Source organism: Varroa jacobsoni, unplaced genomic scaffold, assembly GCF_002532875.2.
Source record: "Varroa jacobsoni isolate VJ856 unplaced genomic scaffold, vjacob_1.0 scaffold_910, whole genome shotgun sequence".
NCBI lineage: Eukaryota > Metazoa > Arthropoda > Arachnida > Mesostigmata > Varroidae > Varroa > Varroa jacobsoni.
Genome location: NW_019213812.1, coordinates 96,079 through 115,944, shown reverse-complemented (window position 1 = coordinate 115,944; position 19,866 = coordinate 96,079). Strand labels below are relative to the sequence as shown.

Below are 19,866 nucleotides of genomic sequence, written 5' to 3'. Positions count from 1 at the left end.
ACGTGGGATGGTGATTGCGAAGTTCAACAACATCTCATGTAATGTAAACCTTAGTATTAATGCTAGTTGATCTTTACGTTTGCTATACCTTGGAGAAAGAGCGGGTCGATACACATGAAAAACGTACTTTCTCTTCAATAAAAACGGGGAGGTTAAACAACACATTTTTTAGACCTGACAACAGATAGGAAGCCTTCGCTATCCTCTCGACAACAGCTTCCTATGCCCCACGGTATTGACATCTCAATACGAGTCAGCTGTGCTTGTTACAGTCTTAAAAACTATTTTCCATCGTTCCGAACTGTTTACTTTCAGCCTTCAAGAGTCGAAGCCTCCCAACATGGGAGCGCCCATTAGAAGCTTATTATAAAGGATTCTATGAAGATCAAATCGAATACATTAACGCGTGTACTCCAACTTCACTCACGCCAATAAATTAGCAAACGAACTGCGCTGCTTGCCCTGTGGTTGGTTATTGATTGCCACTTGTTTCCGTGACGCGTCGCGGACCAGCACTGCTGTCCTTCTCTTCATCCGAAGACAGGTTCACCGGCATGCTGATGATAGGCTGTTCCGGTTCATGTTAAGGTTATCTAGGTTTCGAGTTTAACACCAGTATCGCTTTTGGGTGTTCCGTCAGACGACTAGCTCCCAGCACGCAAACCGTGTGTCTATGCCCGGGTTTGAATCTAGACCACAATGTGTGCCTAAGGTTGGCAGGCAGAGACGCTACCCACTAAACTATCACGGGGAATTACCTTAAGCACCACAGGCATTTTGATGTGTACGGCGAGCTGATTTGATAATATTAGCTTATTCACTAGTACCATTATTAGTGTATTTAAGGCAAAGATATACCAGTCGAAAAATTAGTTGAAAAGTTCAAGTAATTTGGCTTTCTCGTGGCTAATTGATTCAGCGACAACATGCTTATAGTGATGTCAAATGCAAATGTTGAGACCTGAACACTATTTTTTGTTGCCTTTTATAGGTTTTATATATAATTGGAATCGGATTTGATAAATCGTGCCTCTTCACACGAGTTATTGCACTAAGCCTAATCAAAGACTTCCTTCTTAAATTGTCATATAAATATATTGCAAATCGAAACCTTGAAATACTTCTATTTACACTTGGCTTCCTGGTTTTCCCATGTGCATTCAACTGATAATTTGCAGAAATTTAATGAAAACTGCCAATGTTTATTTTTATAGATTTCTTGAAACTACAAAATATTTGAAAATGTCAAGATCAACGTAAGTGCACTCGGACATTTTGGTTCAGTTTTTCGTGATTTAGAGTAAAACTAGATAGACGAGAAATCCCATTTCTACATAGGAAAAATGACGAATAACCTTGTCCCAATTTGTAATATTGCTGTCCACTTACAAGCTTCAGAAAATATGTTTCAAAATATAACTGGACCCTAGTGCGTGTGTCATTTTCACTATTCTATGAAACACACAACTTAACGGGTGGGACTCAAACTGTTTCGACTGCAGCCAAAGCCTGCCCTGCACTGTTGCCGACTTCATTGCCAGACGGTGTACTCTTCTTTAAGAGACCGCCGTTTAAAATGGAAATTTCTAAATTATGTTTTAATCATTTAGTTCCCTAAATTTATATTCTCATTAAGCATTAACTGCTAGTATTTTGTTTTGAAAAATTTTTTTACTTTAAGACTATGCTTTGGCTAGTATAGTTAAATGCAGTCATTTTTGCATTTATTATGGGTCTCTAGGTGAAAGGATTGAGTATACAAAAATATTATTTTGGTGATACGAACCTGTGCAGTCGTCAGTAATTACCAGTTTGATGTCGTTGAATTCGTTCATTCGTTTGCGGATCTTTTCAATTGATCTGCTAGAAACTGGCGATCGCATTAGATCCTATAAATATAGAATTCTAATTGTGTTTATTTCTAGAACGCATGAACAAAGCGTCAACGTCTAATTTAGTCTTGGTCTCGCTGTGCGTATTCGCGAAATAGGAAAAAATAAAAGCAGGAGCGTGTGACATCTCATATAACCAACAATTGAATAGCACTCTGCATGGAAGGGATTATACGTGTTACAGGCGTACGTCAATACAGCATTTATATACCTCTTTTTTTCTTCAAGCAGATTTTTTATTATGTGACATTCGCGCGGCCAGAGACCTAACGGTGCAAGCCACTGCGTCGATAGTAACTGATGTACGACAGCGTTTCCGCATATAGCACAGTTTGCCGCCTTTGTGCCTTTTGTCAGTATTCTTCTTACATGAATTATCGGAAGTAGTGATGCGATGTTAGCGGGATGCAGCAGAAATATAGAACGAAGTTATTAGAATTCCAAAAGAAAACACTAATGTCACTACACTTGTTCGTTGCTTCGAGAATTCGTACTTGAAATTCTAAGCCACTGTTTTATTATGAGAAAGATACTGAGCTAACAGGGGATATACTATTTAAGTGCCTTTAGCCTTAGCGGTAAGTCAGAGTGCGTAGATTAATTGGCAACGCAGCGAATGCATCGCACAGATCTAGATGTAGACGTCCGTATACCCTCTCTCACCTCAATTTTCGTCAGTGAATCTGCGAGAGGGAGTCCAGCCGCGCTGGCTGGGTTCAATAAAACCCAGGACTGTAGATTACGAGACTGAATGATAAAAGATGCCAACGGCATATTTCATAAATATGTGCTGCGCTAGGAAGACAAATAGGTATAATGATTCTATTTGCAAATACAGGGTTACATTAATCTGCATGTGATCAACCAGATCAGAACAAAAAAGTAGCTATCATCATAAAGATAGTAAAGCTATCATAGGAGTCGAAGTCTTTCTATGAGCTGGACTAGCGTATTGCACAAAAGTTCACCCTGGATGTTATTCTCTGTTGGGAACCTTATTTAGCTGAATCTTCGTGTTCGAATCAATATCAGCGAACACCAACTTGCGTTCAATGTCTGCATCAGCCTTCCCATCAAAGTTATCAACGTGTTAGTTTAATCGAAATCAGTGATTTACTTTATTAAGATCGAGGATTTGGCTGCTGAAAGGACAAAAGTATGTTACTATGTAATATAGAACAAACAGGGCAAAAAAGCACTACGAAAACTTCACCATTATTTGAATAGTGGCATTTCTGATGTACCTAATTTCCCGATGTGTCCACTTCAAAATTCTGTTATATTGGCATACGAAAAATTTAGTGAAAGCACACTGAAGTTTCCAGTTTCTGTTAACAGATTTGTTTATCTAAGCATTTGGGTTATGATTATTAAAATATTTAAAAAAAATTAATTTCCCAAAAATGTCTGTTTATAAACGCAATAGCTGTTTGTGCGCATAAGATTTGCAGTTCATTAGGAAACAGCAAGTGTTTTATCATTCATACTGGTACACTGTTGTTTATTCTACTATCTTTATAAGCAAGTACAGTCACAAACGCAGGGTTAGATCTCCACATACGCTCTGAACGACTTAAGGTCAGTCACTCGCAAATTAAGCATTACGTTTATTAAAAAGGGATCTACCCTGCTTAAAAATTATGTCTCTCTAGGTGTACAATTGTACCTATCATAGCTTTTTTCCTTGTCTTCACGATGAAAGCCGTTTACCTCATTATACTACCTTTTTTTTAACAATTGTATATGTTTTTTAATATAAGGAAAGGAATAAAATTCTTAAAAGCTTTATTTAAAAAAAAAACGTTTTGGAAAAAGAGAAAGCCTAGACTTAAAAAGTTCAACGTTTACATTGTCGGGTTGCGATATGCCTACCAAGAAACATAAAGCTCGTCAGCGGCACGTATAATATCGGCCATAAACAAACAACCCCGTCACTAAATGCGATTACAGAGCTGTCGTGCCATTCGTAGACTTGGACGTTACACTACTGACCAATGATTGAATAGTTTGCTAGACATATTGGAACGGTATTAGTCTTTCTCAGTATACCCAATTGTGTCTAGCTTTCGTTTTCGTGCCCGCCATGGGGTTGTACTAAGGTGTTTGCCCGCAACACTTTGAAACGCGTGAAGTTGTATAGACTAGAAATTAAGCATAAACGAATTTTGTTTCAAACTGGAAACCAACTGCCTGAAGCGTTACTCAACAGCAGTACCGGATGTAAAACTCGAAACATATAGGATTCCGCTTTCACCCTTGACTTCTACAGCTAAAGAACGTTGCCACTGTTCAATCGTATGAACACTTGAAGGGTCATAAGATAAATTCCTCTGACATCCACGAAGTCGAATCTTACCGTGCTCAATCCGCAATCACCGTGTGACTTACTAATCGTACAATTCGTTGAAAGGTCTCTGAGTAATTCTGTGAGTAATTCTGTCAACGCGGATAGAATAAAGACGTGAACCTATATCGCGATGACCTCTTTCATTTCATGCGTACCTTATTGCTTGTAGTTGTTTGAAAACACCTCTTGAGCTTCAATTTCAATTTTAGCTATGTAAAATGGCAGTAAATATAAAATGCGAGTCAAATATGCGCTATCGGTACATCTAGCTATCTTTTTCTTAGAGTTCTACCTAGTCTTTGAAACAGTTGCTCAAAATACTATGCCGAGCTTGACGAGTTTGTTCTAATTATCCTATAACTGTCGCAATATTGTTAATTACATTTCGGCTCGAGTTATCAAAGTAACTGATAAAGAAGAGTTCATACTTGAATATATTTATGGCCGCTACCATGTTCGTGTGACTAGCCGATGAACTCACCCGTCCACAAAACAATACCATTTTTAATGTTATTGATTTTAACGATAAGCATTGCGCATCTTTATTTTGGGGCATGGCTAATTGAATTGACATCTCGTTTATAAAGTTTAGAAGTTCTGAAGAAAATTCCTGATAATACGTTATACTACTTAGATATTCTTGCATCTTAGCGGACGCCTAGTAGTAGTAGTGCTAAGTTTTAGCAGCTTAAAACTTTGTAAGACTACTCGTTGTTAGCCAGTGAGTTGCCACTGCTAAGCGTAGCAAAATACCTAAGTTTGAAACCATTATTATCTGAATATTTTGAAACCGAATATTTTTCGTGTTTTACGGTCATTGTTTTAACAGTTAGGCACTACTTCAGATGCCTGGCATCCGGCAAAAAATATGTGTCTATGCCTGAATTTCAGCCTAGACCGTTGCGTGTCTTCAACTTAGACGAACGAACAAGTTACCCACCGCGATATCACATTAGTACCTGTGTGTAATAGGTCTAGTGATATTGCTGCTTGGAAAAGTGAATCGTTTTTCCGCAATCGTGACGAAAAGACAAAGCTGCACAACTATACTGTAACGGCTATGCCGTAACGACGATACTTATGATAGTGGAAGAATTGATCTTGCTGTCATATGTGGCTAAATTATAGCATTTATCATAAAAGAGACAAACGAGAAGGATTCAAATATTTCGGCCCTTCAAACGACGAATAGTTTGGTGTACCGTGTATATTAACGCGTATTAACGTTATTACGTGTATATTAATAAGAAGGGATAAAAGAATTGATAGCAAACATGTTGTCTTTATTTACACTTGTCTCGTCGACTTTTGAGATATTTTAAGAAAAAGCTTATTCAGCTTCAATCACATTGCAAGCTATATCTTCATTTGGTCACCATTTAGTGAAACGGTTATGTTTTCTTACCATCGTCATCATCACCATCACTATCCTTCTTTTTTCCTATTATTGTTATCATTAGTCCATAATTATCGTCTTCCAAAAAGTAAATAATAACATTATTTAATACGGTCGTGCTTCCCTTCTGTCGAAAGTGAACGTTGAGGCAATATTCGTTCTCGCTCAGACAACCTCATGTATTCTCCGTTAAACTAAATTGTTCCATATTTATATATTTGATGTCATCATTACCTGTTTAGTTCTCAAGAAGCTTTTTACGAAACTTCTGAAATGCCAATCTAGTGCACAACTACGTTAACGTAATGATTACCAACTAAGGATTCGAAAACGATAGTTGTCCTCTGAAATACGCAGTACAAATTTGAACGAATTAAACAGTTCCCGGATTTTTGTCTTGTACCGAAACACTCAAACAAAACCGAAGTTTTTGGTCTTCACAGCGAGTAACAGTTTTGATCGAAGGATGTGTTTCGACGAATAAATCGGAAGGTAAAGACGAGAAATACAGGTGTTAGCGCTGGGAAGATGCTGGTCGTCTGGTGGGCGTAATGTGATCGTCGGCATCGGCTGGAATCCTTCCTCCGACGCAGGTAACGCAGGAGAACCCGTCCAGAAGTAAACAAGATCTTGCCGTTCTCTAGAGGTCATTTTTTCCATGATGGACCAAAACCATTTTTTGAAACGCACCGTCCGTTCTGTGCTTTCTTTACCTTCATCGATGAAGCTCGTATAGGAGATGAGACTCTGTACGTTTACTTCCGGTACGCCGTTCAACAAAAGTCTAAGATCTTCCGCCGTTAATCCTTCAAGGCTATTGTTTAGTAGGACATCGAACACACCCGTTCGCAGCGCTTCGAGAGCTCGTTCCTGTGACTTAACCATACGGTATTCTGCGTACCGACGGACATAGTCGTACACATTGTGTACAGTGACATGCGTATTTCGACCGTCAGGTATTAGCTCGACGGTGTCCCCACCTTCCTCCTGACCTAGATCGATCGTAAACGTCAGATCGAGGGCGGCGATTACCTCCTCTTTATTGTTATCTTTGTTATCCCCAGCTTCGAAGAGAATTTGACGCAAGCTTTCATACAACACAGGATCAAAAAACGCGAGATCGTGCCACCCAATTCGCCGATTTAGTATGTACTTCAACACATGACGACTTAGTGGGATTGGACACAGCTCATTCTGTAGTAGGCATAGGCCCATCACGCGTCCTATGTTTCTGAACGCGTTCAGTCGTTCCGGTGTACACTTGCCTTGGCGCGGAGAATAAAAACCGGTCTTACCAGGTTGATAGAAGAAAGGCGAATTGTCTTCACACGGCACCGCGTCCATGGGCTCGCCAAGCGCGCTCGATGTGCCAGCCTCGTTGAGATCCAACGGTTCCAGCTTGACAGCACTGTGATGGAAAATGGTAACCACAATATGAAACTGTTATTGCAAATTGCTGTTCAGTACATAAATATCAGTCCTTCTAACAGGGTTTCGAGCCGATATTATTACCTAGAACCCAAACTAAGTAGTCCTAAGCTGAATTTTATAGAACGAGGTCGTGTTCCGGGTTCTCTTTTTAGAAACTTACCGGGCTGCTGCCTTAAAAAAACCCTTTACCTTTAAGTAGACATGCAACCGGCTATGTCTTCCATACGTACCATTTGTTGGAAGCGATCAAGTCGACGCACTCGTCGACCCGCTGTTTGAGTGACTCTTCCGATGTTAGGAGAAGAATCAACTGAGTTGCGGACTGTTCAAGAAGCATGCCTGTGATCTTTGCTGCAAGAAGTGGTCGTAACGCTTGGACACGAGGGTACAGACGGGCTCCGAGCTGTTTACGATGTGGTGATAATTGGTCGTTTCCTTGGCTAGGTTCGCCAGAAGTGGCCATGGCGAACGCGGGAGCTTCGACTCGAAGCATCGACCCCGATGGGCCAACTGCGCGTGACGAGCCACCGCTGGATCGTCCAGTTGCGGACGATTCCTTGTCCTTGTCGCGAGACTTTAGTCGCTGGATCAGGTCTGAAACCGAGCCTGAGATTACAGCGACTTTTCTTGGTATTTGTTGTTGTAGTTCTATAATTACGCTACCTTAGGCTCTCAGAAATTCTAAGAGTTGGTGATAGGCACAATTAACTTTGCTTCCTATTATTTTCTATGTACCCTATTATATATTTACATGTTATTATGTATTAGTATGTATGTATTCTATTAGGCATAAATTGGGGATATGCGCATTACGTGACAACAGTAAGTTACGCTCACGTAACGCACGTCGAGAACTGTCGCGAACAGGTTAAAGTGACCTTCCTGTAGGACAACTACATAAAAACAATTCGCATGACATGAGAACAAGGGATTCCTTGTACTGACATCTCTAAGAGCAGAAAAAATCAAACGAGCTCCGGTATAGATTTCGAAGTCGCATAGGCTTACTCACTGTATTGTAATGTACGGTTTCCAGTTTGACAGCCCTCAAGATTAGGAATGTTATCGTTAGCTAGCACGGCTTCAGCAAACGACGCGTAAAATGAGCGTGCAACTCCTGATCCCTCACCAGGTTCGTCTCGGAAAATCACTTTAACTCTACTAATGGCGAGAGGAGGAGTGCCTCCCATTGAGCGGCGGCTGTTATTCGTGTACTGTTGGTTTAGTTCGCGGAACGTGAGTTGCAGAAGTGCGCCTCGTTCACGTTCCATTTTGGCCAGTGACAAATCTCGCTGCTGTGAACCGCGGAGCTTTTCCATGTCTCGACGGAAACGAGCTTCTTTAACAGGAAACCCGCCGAGCTCCGAAATGATGGAGCCAGGTTCGGCACCCACGTCATCAACGAACACCCTACCGAACAGCTCCAGCGTTAGATGCCAACGGCTCAGAAGCGCATCGTGGGGCTGGCCTTGCCCCTGCTGTCGCTGACTCCTTTCGTTGCCGGTGTTCTGTTGCCGTGCCCCTACAGTGACTCGCGGCCAACTGGCATCATCTTCCAAGGCCGTACGAAGCGAGGGCCTCAACTGGGCTGCTGAATCGCGTCGGTTATTTCCATCGCTTCCAGATGCAAATCTCGACGGTGGTCCAAACAAATCTAGTCGGGTAGCAGCTGGCGTGAGCAATTGCGGTCGTTCGGCTAGCGGCAGTGCTTCGGCAAGTGGCGTAGCAAACGGATCTGGAGGTGGTATACAACCCAAACAAAGAGTAGAGTCCGATCGTTGGAAGAAACTGTGTTTTCTCCCAGCGTGTACGGTCTGCTTGCCATTACTCTGAGAGTCGCCCGATGGCCTGTCGGTCGATGTTCCAAAAGGCTTCTCTTCCGTGTCCGTATCAACCATATCCTGTTCATTGTCCAACCAAGGGTCTAATGAGATCGATCCTTCCCGCATCACGTCACTAAGGTCGGTGCCTTCAGCACTGCTTGTTGACGATCCATTGTTTCCACAGCGCAAATAGTAAATCATTGAGTCGAAGACGTAACTGCCGAGCGCATAGAAAATATTAGTTGTAATAGCCATAACACCATCAGCGAAATGTAAAGGGTTGGCGTTACAAGACTAACCTATGTGTGTTACGCATACAGCCAAATTTCTTTCAAAAAATGTATTCATCGATACTTACGCGATATGCTTAAGGGATGCAACATCAATGATTGGCAACGTGTCCAAATGTTCTGACGATTGAGCTCGAAGTAAGGACAGCGTGTACGAGAGGAAATCTCTCCGTGCGGCTGATTCAATTTTGCTGCGACGACGCGACTCGCCGTTATCGCCTCCTGTTCGGGACGACCCCGCTCCTGAGCTTCGTGTTCCTTGTCCCGAAATGCCCTGACCACCAGCCGATGCTGCGCCTCCGGTGAGTCGCTTGTTGAGAGCGCATCCAAAGCGCAACTGTCCCTCTGTAGAATCCATAACGGTCATGAACCAGTTCCAGGTTGGTTTTAGAGCAGATTCGACTAGTTCGTAAAGGCTCGGCAAATGTTCTGGTGATAGCACCTCAGGAGGGACTTTGAGTAAGCCCGGAACTAAATAGCGAGCCCCTGTTGACTCATCGAGAACAGCTAGTAAGTCTGTAAGCTGACGAATCAACGCGCCGAAAGTACGAGCTAGCCCTACGTTTGTATTGGTGACAGAAGGCACCCCACCGTCGCCATGAACTCCGGCAGCGGCGGCAGCCGTGAGGGCGACAGCTGACGCCGACGAAGAAGCGGATGATGAATTCCCTGTAGACCGACGCAGAGAATTCGCGTCGATGTACACCAAACCATTTGCCAGTGGTACCGAAGCAGCTAGAAACAGCAAGTAAATCGTGTAGTCATTAGGCAATAATTATTGATCGCTAATTACTCGTTAAGTAAATCGCAAGTGTAACTGTTGACAAATGATAGTGCTTGCTTCTCTTAGTCATTTCTGACGACAACTGGTTTTCGTCGGCGATAATATTCATGCCAATTAATATGTGTAACTCTGATTGCTTCATGCTGTTAGCCCGATATATTTATCTATATATCACATTTTCGTCCAACAAGTAATTGTTACAACAGATATGCGACAATGCCAAAAATGGTTTGTACCAGAAGGTTGTAAATACTTACTAAGGATTGTATTTGTGGTACCAGTGGATGCTGATACTCCAGCTGCATAAACAAGTTCGGAGCGACTTCTGACAGCCCACTGAAGGTGAGGGGGCGCTAGGTACGTAGGAGAGTTGTTGTTGCGGCCCATCGAACCACTTGGACGTCTGCAAGATTTCAAAGAATCATACGTTAATTATAGAGATGCTTAACGTTCTTCCTATTTGTTGCTACATGAATGATCAAATATTATAACAAAAGATTGTTAAGTCTTATCTGAGAGAAGTTGAGAGACAAACAGAATTAACAGCGCATTGGTAACTGTAAAAACTATTAGACATCGATGCCGTAGCTCCAGTTTTTCTTAAGATTAAAAAATTATTGCAGCTTGAGGATTGGAGCATAGACAAATGCCTACCTCTCCAAGGGTTCGTCCGTGTGCTCCCCGTCATCATTGTCCTGCTCTTCTGTATCGCCTGCATCGCTATCTTCTTCACCCTCGGCTCCGGATGTCTCCCCTGTCGAGTCATCGTCTGAAAACGGACCGTGTTTTTCAAGGTAATTAAATCTACCTTCAAAAGCTTCAGATAATCACTTTTGGGATCAAGGATTAAATACTCAGAAAGCAGACCACAACAGTAACAGTTCACTACTCCCCAATAACATCCATGTAGTTAATCTGATAACACATAATGCAGACTGGTCAGATCAGCCGAAGTCCCAATGATTAACCTATAACTAGCCGCACCAATACTTCGTTCAATATACACAAGTCTGATTCGATAAAGGCGCAAGCACCCATTCATAACGATCTACAACTTGCCTGCTTCGTTTCCGGCCGGCGCCTGCCTGTCCTGGCTGCTCGAGTGATGACCTCCTCGAACCTCGGAGATGGACAACACCGACAAAGCGTCTTCATCACGTTCGCTCTCACTCTCCGAGTCGCTCTCCTGTGGGCCACCCGCGTCTCTTATTGGAGTTCCCGATCCACCGGCGCCAGAATGTGATGGTCCTGCCGAATTTGAAGAGCCCGGCGCTGCGCCCAACGATGAAGGCAGGGAACGTGGCGGTAAGCCTGATCGCTGTCTATTCGAAACCGCAGGATCACTAGACTCGTCCTGTTCAGCACTACTTAGATTGCGAAGGTCGCCAGCTCCTTGCCCCGATAGATCATCAGCAAGCGGCGCCGTACTATTAAGTACAGGCGGATCAACAAGGAAAAGTTCCTCACTGCCATTGATGGCGTCTAAACACGTGGCTAGTAATGAGAAATGTGCGGTGGGTCGCGCGACGCCCAGTCGTACAGGTGTCATCAGCGATACCGCCGCGTCGACTAATTCTCGGATCGACAGAGGCAGCAAGGCCTGGAAGACGCGTTTGCATTTGAGAATTGGTTGTGACGAAGCGCCAGACAAGCTGAACATGACCGGTCTAGACTTCCGCCGATTGGGATTCGGCGACATCTCAGCAGCCAGAACAGTAAAGAGACGCACAACTGAGCGAACGAAACGGACCGCCACGACACGGGATTCTGTCGGTGGTGGTCCAACGCTGGAGCCGGAAGACGTCGACGGTCCAGGTTGACACAATGTCACCACCGCTGCCGCTGAACTCCCCGAATCGCGATCGTGGTACATTTGTTGGATGAGCGTAGCCAGGAGAGTATCTAGCATTTCCATTGAGCATTTGACGAGAAGGCTTTGCACAAACTTATCAAGAAGGGTGGCGCCGGCTTGTGCTGTTAGGGGGCCTTCTTCAGAGGTGCTCGTTTGTAAACGGTGATCACCAGCCATCAAAGCAGCACGTACAGCTGGCCAGTCTCGTAACATGCGATCCAAAGCACGGCGTGCGAATTTCGGAGGATCGAGATCATGGTCCGGCATGTCATGATTGCCGCCGCTAGACTCTGCCCCGGTACCCGTCACCTTGCGTGGGGGCTGATTACGCGATCGAGATGGACGATATTGACGTTGCTCTACACTTTGCCGGCCAACCGTTTGCACAAGGAATAGTAAAATCGTTTCGCCTCTGTAAAAGGCAAGAATAAACGAGGAACACTATCAGCATCGAAGATTTATCACATGAGGTCCAGGTTAGTTGAACTGCAGTTTTCCACAACAGTTTCGCAGCAAGTAAGCGCTTTACTTCAATTACCTTTATGCTAATTTGGATAGAAATGTTACAGTACAACGGATCTCGTTGACTCACAGCCGAAGCTATTTCAGTGAAAATGGCGTTTCTAAATACTTGATTATCCTCGTACTTACTTTCCGTTCGGTAGCGTAGCAAGATCGGTTTCATGAATGAGTCTGTTGAGAAGCTGCACACGGGCTTGTTGGCTTCCCTGAACAAGCGCTCGGCAGCGACATTTTTCCCAGCAGTCACAGTACGCCGTAGGAGATGCACGTTTTAGTTTGCAGTCGTGGCCACGGTGACATACGCGAGCGCATTCCGAACAGCAACATAGGGTTCCAGTTAAACCGCAGGTGCGACACTCGAAAATGCTTTGCGTAATGTGTTGTGCCCCTGTCCAAGTAAAAGAGCAGGTATCGTTGGAGCAGAGGACATGCAATGGCGAGTCTTCGGCCGGTGCATCCACGGGATAGATCATCTGCCGTAGAGCTACACGGGAATTTTCGCTGCACCTGATGTGAGATCATTTAACATGGATTTATAAGTGATTTTGCCAAATACCTAAATTTACAGTTGGCATATATGCACTTCGATTATAATGACTTCATTTGAGAATTTTTTGTTTATAATTACCGAGGAAGAGAATTCACATTGACCTAACATGTGCAATTAGCATCGGATATAAAATTCGTCAATATTTGTATTTGACACCTAAAAGCGCTTTGCCCTACGTTTTAATTCGCGTAAATTAAACAATGTCTACGAAAATATGCCACTAATATATTGCGTTACAAAAAAATACTCTACTCGCTAGCATTAGTATATTTTTTCCCAAGAAACTAACCTTTGGGCAGCATCTAACAAAAGTAGAGCCGCATGGTATGCCCTGCAGGAAACAGCAGTCATGAATGGTGTTTGACCAGTTGCGTCACGAGCGCATAGAAGTTCATGTAAATGAGGACGTAACACCGACGCTTGCAAAAGCGCTAATAAAGGCGCAATTCCTCGCTGGCTTTTAGCAAGTTCAAGAGCTCCGGCGTGGGCGGCTGAACCAGCTCCTTGTCCAGCAACACCTAATTCACCGACTCCGATACCAACGCCAGAGCCCACTCCGTGGCCGAGACCATCAGTGGCGTGATGGCCCAGTGGATGTCCGTCCGCAACATGGACGCCATCTTCGTTCGGACCCCACGACACCCGCGCACTTGACCCCAAGTGGAATTCATTATCAGAATCTTGTATACCGCCTCCACCAACACCGCCGGCAAGATCTGCCGGTTCTCCGTGAGCGCGTCGCATCATCTCTGACAGCGAAATGCTGAAACATCGTTTAGACGATCTAAGTGAACACACACGTACATGTTTTTTTAAAACTACGTCGTTTTTAAGCAAGCATAGATAATGTCCTTTAGCGCACGACTAGTATTTGACGTGCGTGATACTGTGATAAGACAAATGTAACATTTACAAAACGGAGGAGAAGTTGCAGAATTACTAAGTCCTTTGTAGCTGTGACTAAATACGCAAGTGAATCCTATTTAATAAAAGCAATAATGAGTGCTGAGACTTTGATGGCATTCTTGCATAACTTACTTCCTGCTGTTTAACGGTTGGTTGTTTCCCGTAGCGCCCGACGATGTCTGTAGGAGATCGAGAGCATCGTACGGCGCCTGCTCCCCATCGTTGCTTTTGTTCGATGTAGGTACGGACACGCTGACAGCAGCATGCAGAATATTGCGATTACCATCACAGCGTTCGCTAAGGATAGCTCGAAGAGCAGACACGTCTCCTTCAGAATCCATGTCCCGTTTCGCATTACTCAACAGCTGGCATACTGCTTCTGCATTACCCTTAAAGATGGCTGACATCACCGTTTGTGGTTCAAGCAGAAGCGTAATTACTGCCACTTGGCTTTTCTGGTTGTGAGCGACGTCGCGCAACGCTTGCAGACCCATTCCCATAGCACGAACGGGAGGTAGATTAAGCCAGACCGGATCGCGGATGGCCGCTACACAATCGTGAGCCAAAGGGAACAGGCAGGCGTTCCCGTCACGTAACAATGACAATGATTCATTTTCACCATTAACACTCAATGCCACCTGACCAACATCGGCAGCGAGGAAACTAGCTGTATGTATCGGGAAGGCAGCGTCTTGCTCAGCACGACCCGTAGCTACATTGTGGACGCAGTAACGCAGTTGATTTGACTTGCGACCTCGAACAACGACATGAATACCACGAGGATCAACTGCCATCGAAAGGATTTGCACGGCGTTATCTGGGAACGCGACCCGTTTTGGCGTTTTCTGCAAACAGTCAAGGGTGCGTGTCGAAGCTGCTGAACCCCCTCCTCGAACGACCTGTACCTCATCTTTGCGCATCAAACGACAGTCCGACAAGGGGTCGTCTTTGCCATCACCACTAGTCTTGTCGCGGTCTCCGCCACCAGAATTGCCCTCTTTTGACGGGAATTTCACAGCGACATAGAGTCCGTCCACTTTGACTACTCGACCAATCGGCACGTTCTTGACGTCTTCTACAAACACGACGTCTTTCAGTGCCCATTCTTCTTCTTCTGTCCTGTCGCAATCATCTGCCCGGGCGGGTTTTTTACGCTCTGTGCAGGATACGAAAATGATAAAATTAGAGCTAGTAATAAACCTACGATAAGAGATGAGATTACTTGTGGTTCATTGAATTAGAATATGATAAGAAGTTAGACATTCACCGAATAAAAATCTTATGTAAAAGCCTGTTTGAAACCGAAGGTTACAAGTTCTGTGATTACAATGCAGTCCAAGAGACCTTTTAGATATTAAAGAATTGTCACGTACTGTGCGACATCGGGCTGTGCGGCGATGGCTCACTGCAGGTTGATGAAGCTGGCGATGGAGGGGGTGGCATTTCGGTGCGATCACTACCCCCAACATCGGCAGGAGACTGGCTGCTCTGACGTTCTGAGGGACCCCCTCCACTGGTACTTCCGCTTATAGGCGGTGCTTTCGGCGCGATTATTTTGAACTGACATGAGTCAGGTAGATTCCAAGCGGCGGCCAGCAATTGACCAACTCTTGGTTGTCCGTTGGCGGTCGTAAAAGCCAGCGCTCCTGGGTGATATACTGGACTATAACGCATACAGACCTGAGCATCGACGGCGATCTCGGCGCCGTGCCCAGCAGATGCACCTTTACTTTGCTTTGAACGTTGACACATCCGTTCCCAGATCTTTTTTCGTTGGCTAAATGGCAATACACCCCACCAGTAGATACCGCCGCTCTCCAGGCGAACGCACGAATACAATGAGCAAACGTGAATAGATAAAATTCGCTCTCCCTGGAACTCGTTGAATAATGTTGCCTGTTGTTCCAAACGGAAGGCCACTGGTCCTAAACTTTCGTCGACGAAAGTTGCCACTTTTCCCGATTCCGTCACCACGGAAGCTCTTGCACATCTGCCATCAAGCATCGATATTCGCTCGTGTAACAAATTGAGGGTGATGGTTTTCGGATGAAATACGATTGTGTTCATATCACCTCGAAACGGTTCACAGCTCCACCATCGCCACTGATGCAGTTGTCCTGTTGTGCTAAGAGCACACAGCTCTGAATACAGAGAAATGATATGGACGAATTTTGTGTTGCCAGGCCAAAACTCCACGTCTTCGCTGATCCATACGGGATTCTTGGCTTTTTTACTAGCCCCAGGGCCTCCGGCAGCGCTTAAGTCAGCACTGTCACTGCTAGAGTCTTTGAGAGCTGAATCTAACCACTTCCGTGAAGATCCGCCACCCGAGCCCATCTGTCTACTTTCTCGATTCGCTCGAAGAAACGGATTATTGTGGTTGTCGCCTCCCGCTGAACCCTTCGAGGAACTTCCACGCGTGCCACGTCGACTAAAACCTGCTGAAGAACCAGGAGATCCAAACATATCTTCGGAAAACATGGCATCTGGGTCGATAATCACAGAAGGATGATGGCCGGGATGAACTCCGTGGTGCGCGGGATGCTGATGCTCCTGATGACCCCCCATCGCTCCACCTGCATCCAATAACGACATCAGGTCCTCACTGACAAAACTCTCCCCGCCAGCTCCATCTTCATTCATTGATGCATCCTCGCCCTCCTCGTCGTCTCGGGACAAAAGATTGTTGACAGCCAAGTTCACGTCCAGATTCTGTAACATGTGAGAACAATTTATTGAACATTTAGTTTATTCCCAATCCCAAGTAATCAGGTAGCAACGATTCCATTTTTTTAATGAAACCTGATGCGATTGGTAAAAGCCTTCTCTATGAGTTAACCGATATGAGGACTGTAATAAAATAATAAATGGTTATGCTGAACGCCCTCATATTATTTCATGCAGTCAAAAAGAAACAAACGAATAAGTACGAAATATACTTTATTATATGGAATTGTCGACGCGGTGGCTTAAGTGACTAAGCTTTTGGTTGAAAGAAATCCAGGATCGCTTCACAACATGTGTGAATAAAAAAAATTAAATAGGAACTGCTCATAGCGTACCGTTCTCTGCAGTTCGCGGATAATTAGGTGACGGCTCTTGCCTTGAAGTACAACCTGTGCCTGAGTGACCAGCTCCTCAGGCACGTAAGTTGCTGGCACCACTGAACGGCTGCCCATCACCATTCGGCCGGAAGAGCCAGGTCTATAGCCGCCCGTCGATATGCGGGCCGTGCGTTTCACTTTTGACGAGCCCGATGAAGCTGCACCACTAGCCGAATTGCCTCCGCCGGCAGCCTGTGAATTTGACCTGCGGTAAGGAACATCAAATACATTTAGAACACAACAAAGCATTTATTTAGCATTGTTTGACAAATTATCTGCTTTTTTTTCTGCAAATTAAAGATTACACTGATAGTTGTCCCAAGCTGGCTTCGTGAGGTAGGTGAGATATCTATACATAAAGTTGCAAATAATACTTTTTTAATATTGTATGAAATGTGCTTGAATTTGTTCTGTGAAAATATAATCATATAGATCATTACTGGCGCTTTAATCATCACCACTGTTGCAACTATCAAGTTTTATGTAATGGGCTACAATACTTGTATAAATGCTCTTAAGGACATCACAGATAACTTTAATCAATTTGTTCTATCTGGTTACTTGTCAGCTACCTAAAATGGCTCAACAGATTTCGTACTTGAGAAACATCTTTTATAAATGGTGCTAGCATTGACGGAAAAGTACATAAAACTGAATTCCAACCCTGAATTTAGAGCAACAACACTTACCCTTTATTCGATCCATTGTTATTGCCTCCACCTGGGGCACCGTCGCTTGGACCTTTACTAAGGTCGAGACTGTCGGAAAGCAACGAATAGGCCACACGACATACGCGTCCATCATCAAGCAGAAAGCCAAGATGCGACGGTCCTACGACGCATTGTACGACCGAGCAGGACGAAAATTTGTGCAAAAATGATGGCGGCGAATACGCTGAACGACGAAGCTTATCGGCAACCTCCTTTAATCTGCGGAACATTAAAAATAATATAATAGTAATAAAATTAGCGAACGTCTATATCTATTCTGTTTGAATGTTGAAAATGTTTCACGTTCGAAACACGTGACCAATTTCTTTTATGAAAATATCTACCGCGTGCAGTGAGATCATAGGATGATTTGGAAAGCTTAGCGACATCAGTATTACATTTGATGCAAATCCCAGTAATAACCGAGGACCAAAAAATACTGGCTACTTTCGTATGTAGCCATGTAGATACCTCATGAATATTCAATAAATAAGTTTACAGCAAAAGCATTTAATAATTCTTAAAGCCCCTCCAGGCTTTTCCTGACGATCAACGGTAGCCACACATTTTTGTACATTAGGTAACAAAAGGTCTATGTTGGATCAAAAGCTATTAACTGAGAGTTTACATCACACCCTTGACTCTATCAAACATTAAAGCATAGCTAGGCACAAGGTAACCTGCAGTTTTTATCGAACACCAGTTCTTTTTCACACCGATGCATTCAATGAATCAGAATGTGACCACGAATGCTACACGAACACTAATGAAAATAAAATTAACTGATAACTTAATGATACAAAAAAAATATAAGCAATGAAACTTCCTCACTCTGCGCAATATCGTCGCCCAATAATAGACAGATCAGCGTCTTTTCGATATAGGCATGCTTACTTGAAACGACTAATGTTACACTATTACGCACACATCTATATATATATATATTGTAAATTAACTCTGGGTTTCCCCGTGGAAAGATGCGCTAGAGTAATTTCGTATAGCCTTAGGATTGTTATTATTGATTCAAATTTCCATCAAATCAACTTTATGTTATATGTAGTTATTAAACAAATGTCTGAACAGGTACACTATACATCGAAATGTTGGAATAAGCAATAACTGAACATTAGAATCACAAGGACGTTGCGCTGATTTCATGAAGTATCATGAGCAATTGCCGCTTATCTAAATTCCGTAATACAGTTTGATTTTGTACCGACTCAAAAACCTATTCAGTCGCCGTGGAAAAGGGCCAAGTGAATCAGTCACTTCTATTTCTCTCATTCCCTGACAGTTTATAAAAAAAAACCCGATTCGTTGCAATGATACATGGAAATAACGAGTTTAGGACGTCTCCATAGACGGCTCCATCAGATCAAACTACTATACCCTAATTTACTTCCCAACCCGTAACAAACAGGTCTATCCGCACCTCGCACATGAGCTCGTGTATTCCGACCAAACATACATTTACAAACTCGGCATAGGGGTTTTCGATTTTTCGAAAAACAACTCTGCTAATTCAAAATAGTCATATCAACAATTGAGCTCCAATTACAGAGACGGAAAGGCGATCCGGAATACTATCCTTCTCCCTGGCATTTATTGCCGCTAGGGCGACGTCACACCCGAAACGAGTTGCACCTAAGCCTAGGCAGTATAATGGTCCGCGAAGAAGAAACGCACGCAAAATTTCATCCACCATTCAATGGGCTCATGGCGATAGAAACTTGTTGGTAGATGTCAAACAAGTATAGATATAGGAACGCCATACTCTTATCCCGTACCATTAGAATCCAAGAATGTCCACACAAATGGTGTAGTTACATATCGCCGCGGTGAAAACATAACCATCAGCGAGCCTCCGAGTAAGAACAACCGGGGAAGGCAATATTAGGCAAGCACATGGCGGATGCGTATATTCTTTCGGAATACGCCTAGCTGGTAAGCCTTGCATAGTTCATGGATTTGTTTCTCGGAAAAAAACGTCCGGGCTACGACAGTTTAAACGTTCGTGTTTTCGTTATATCCATTCTCCTGAGTGAGTTCATGACCATTCGAGAGCTAGGCACTTGCAAACAGCGGTACAACAACTCGTGCTAGCTTACCTGTCGTTTAGTTGATCTTCTGTTCCTGGTAACGGGAAGGCAATAAAATGCAGAGTAGACATCTCGGCGGCGACGGTGTACAAAACGGCAAATCTCACATAGCCGTAACAACACACATCTTCAAGAGACAAGTCGTCCCGACACACCACCA

The 19,866-nt window shown here is 43.8% G+C and overlaps 2 protein-coding genes across 5 annotated transcripts in view; one reads left to right on the top strand and one right to left on the bottom strand.

Annotated features, from left to right (window-relative positions):
- Positions 1-10,677, top strand: part of LOC111264890 (uncharacterized) — a 22,829-nt gene extending 12,152 nt beyond the window's left edge. For 2 of the 3 annotated variants that reach the window (XR_002683143.2, XM_022841127.2), the window contains exon 7: positions 316-5,966. Coding sequence is in view for 1 of the 3 variants with exons in the window: in XM_022841127.2 (XP_022696862.1) it covers positions 316-370 (55 nt within the window). In the remaining 2 variants the exon portion in view is untranslated. Of the gene's footprint in view, positions 1-315; positions 5,967-10,586 lie in introns of those variants that run through there. The other variant, XR_002683142.2, reaches the window with a different exon arrangement.
- On the bottom strand, positions 5,502-19,866 carry hyd (E3 ubiquitin-protein ligase hyd). Of its 2 annotated transcripts, none has more exons than XM_022841123.2 (14): positions 19,716-19,866; positions 17,587-17,826; positions 16,856-17,102; positions 15,167-16,505; positions 13,926-14,949; positions 13,177-13,650; positions 12,467-12,844; positions 11,023-12,227; positions 10,618-10,732; positions 10,221-10,366; positions 9,248-9,914; positions 8,079-9,106; positions 7,297-7,672; positions 5,502-7,043 (listed from the first exon to the last, which is right to left on the bottom strand). In XM_022841123.2, the coding sequence occupies exons 1-14, from the start codon at positions 19,775-19,777 to the stop codon at positions 6,047-6,049; spliced, it is 8,298 nt and encodes a 2,765-aa protein (XP_022696858.1). In that variant the 5' UTR covers positions 19,778-19,866; the 3' UTR covers positions 5,502-6,046. The 2 variants fall into 2 exon arrangements, with proteins under 2 accessions (XP_022696858.1, XP_086826363.1); XM_086970237.1 differs by having other exon boundaries at positions 7,297-7,660.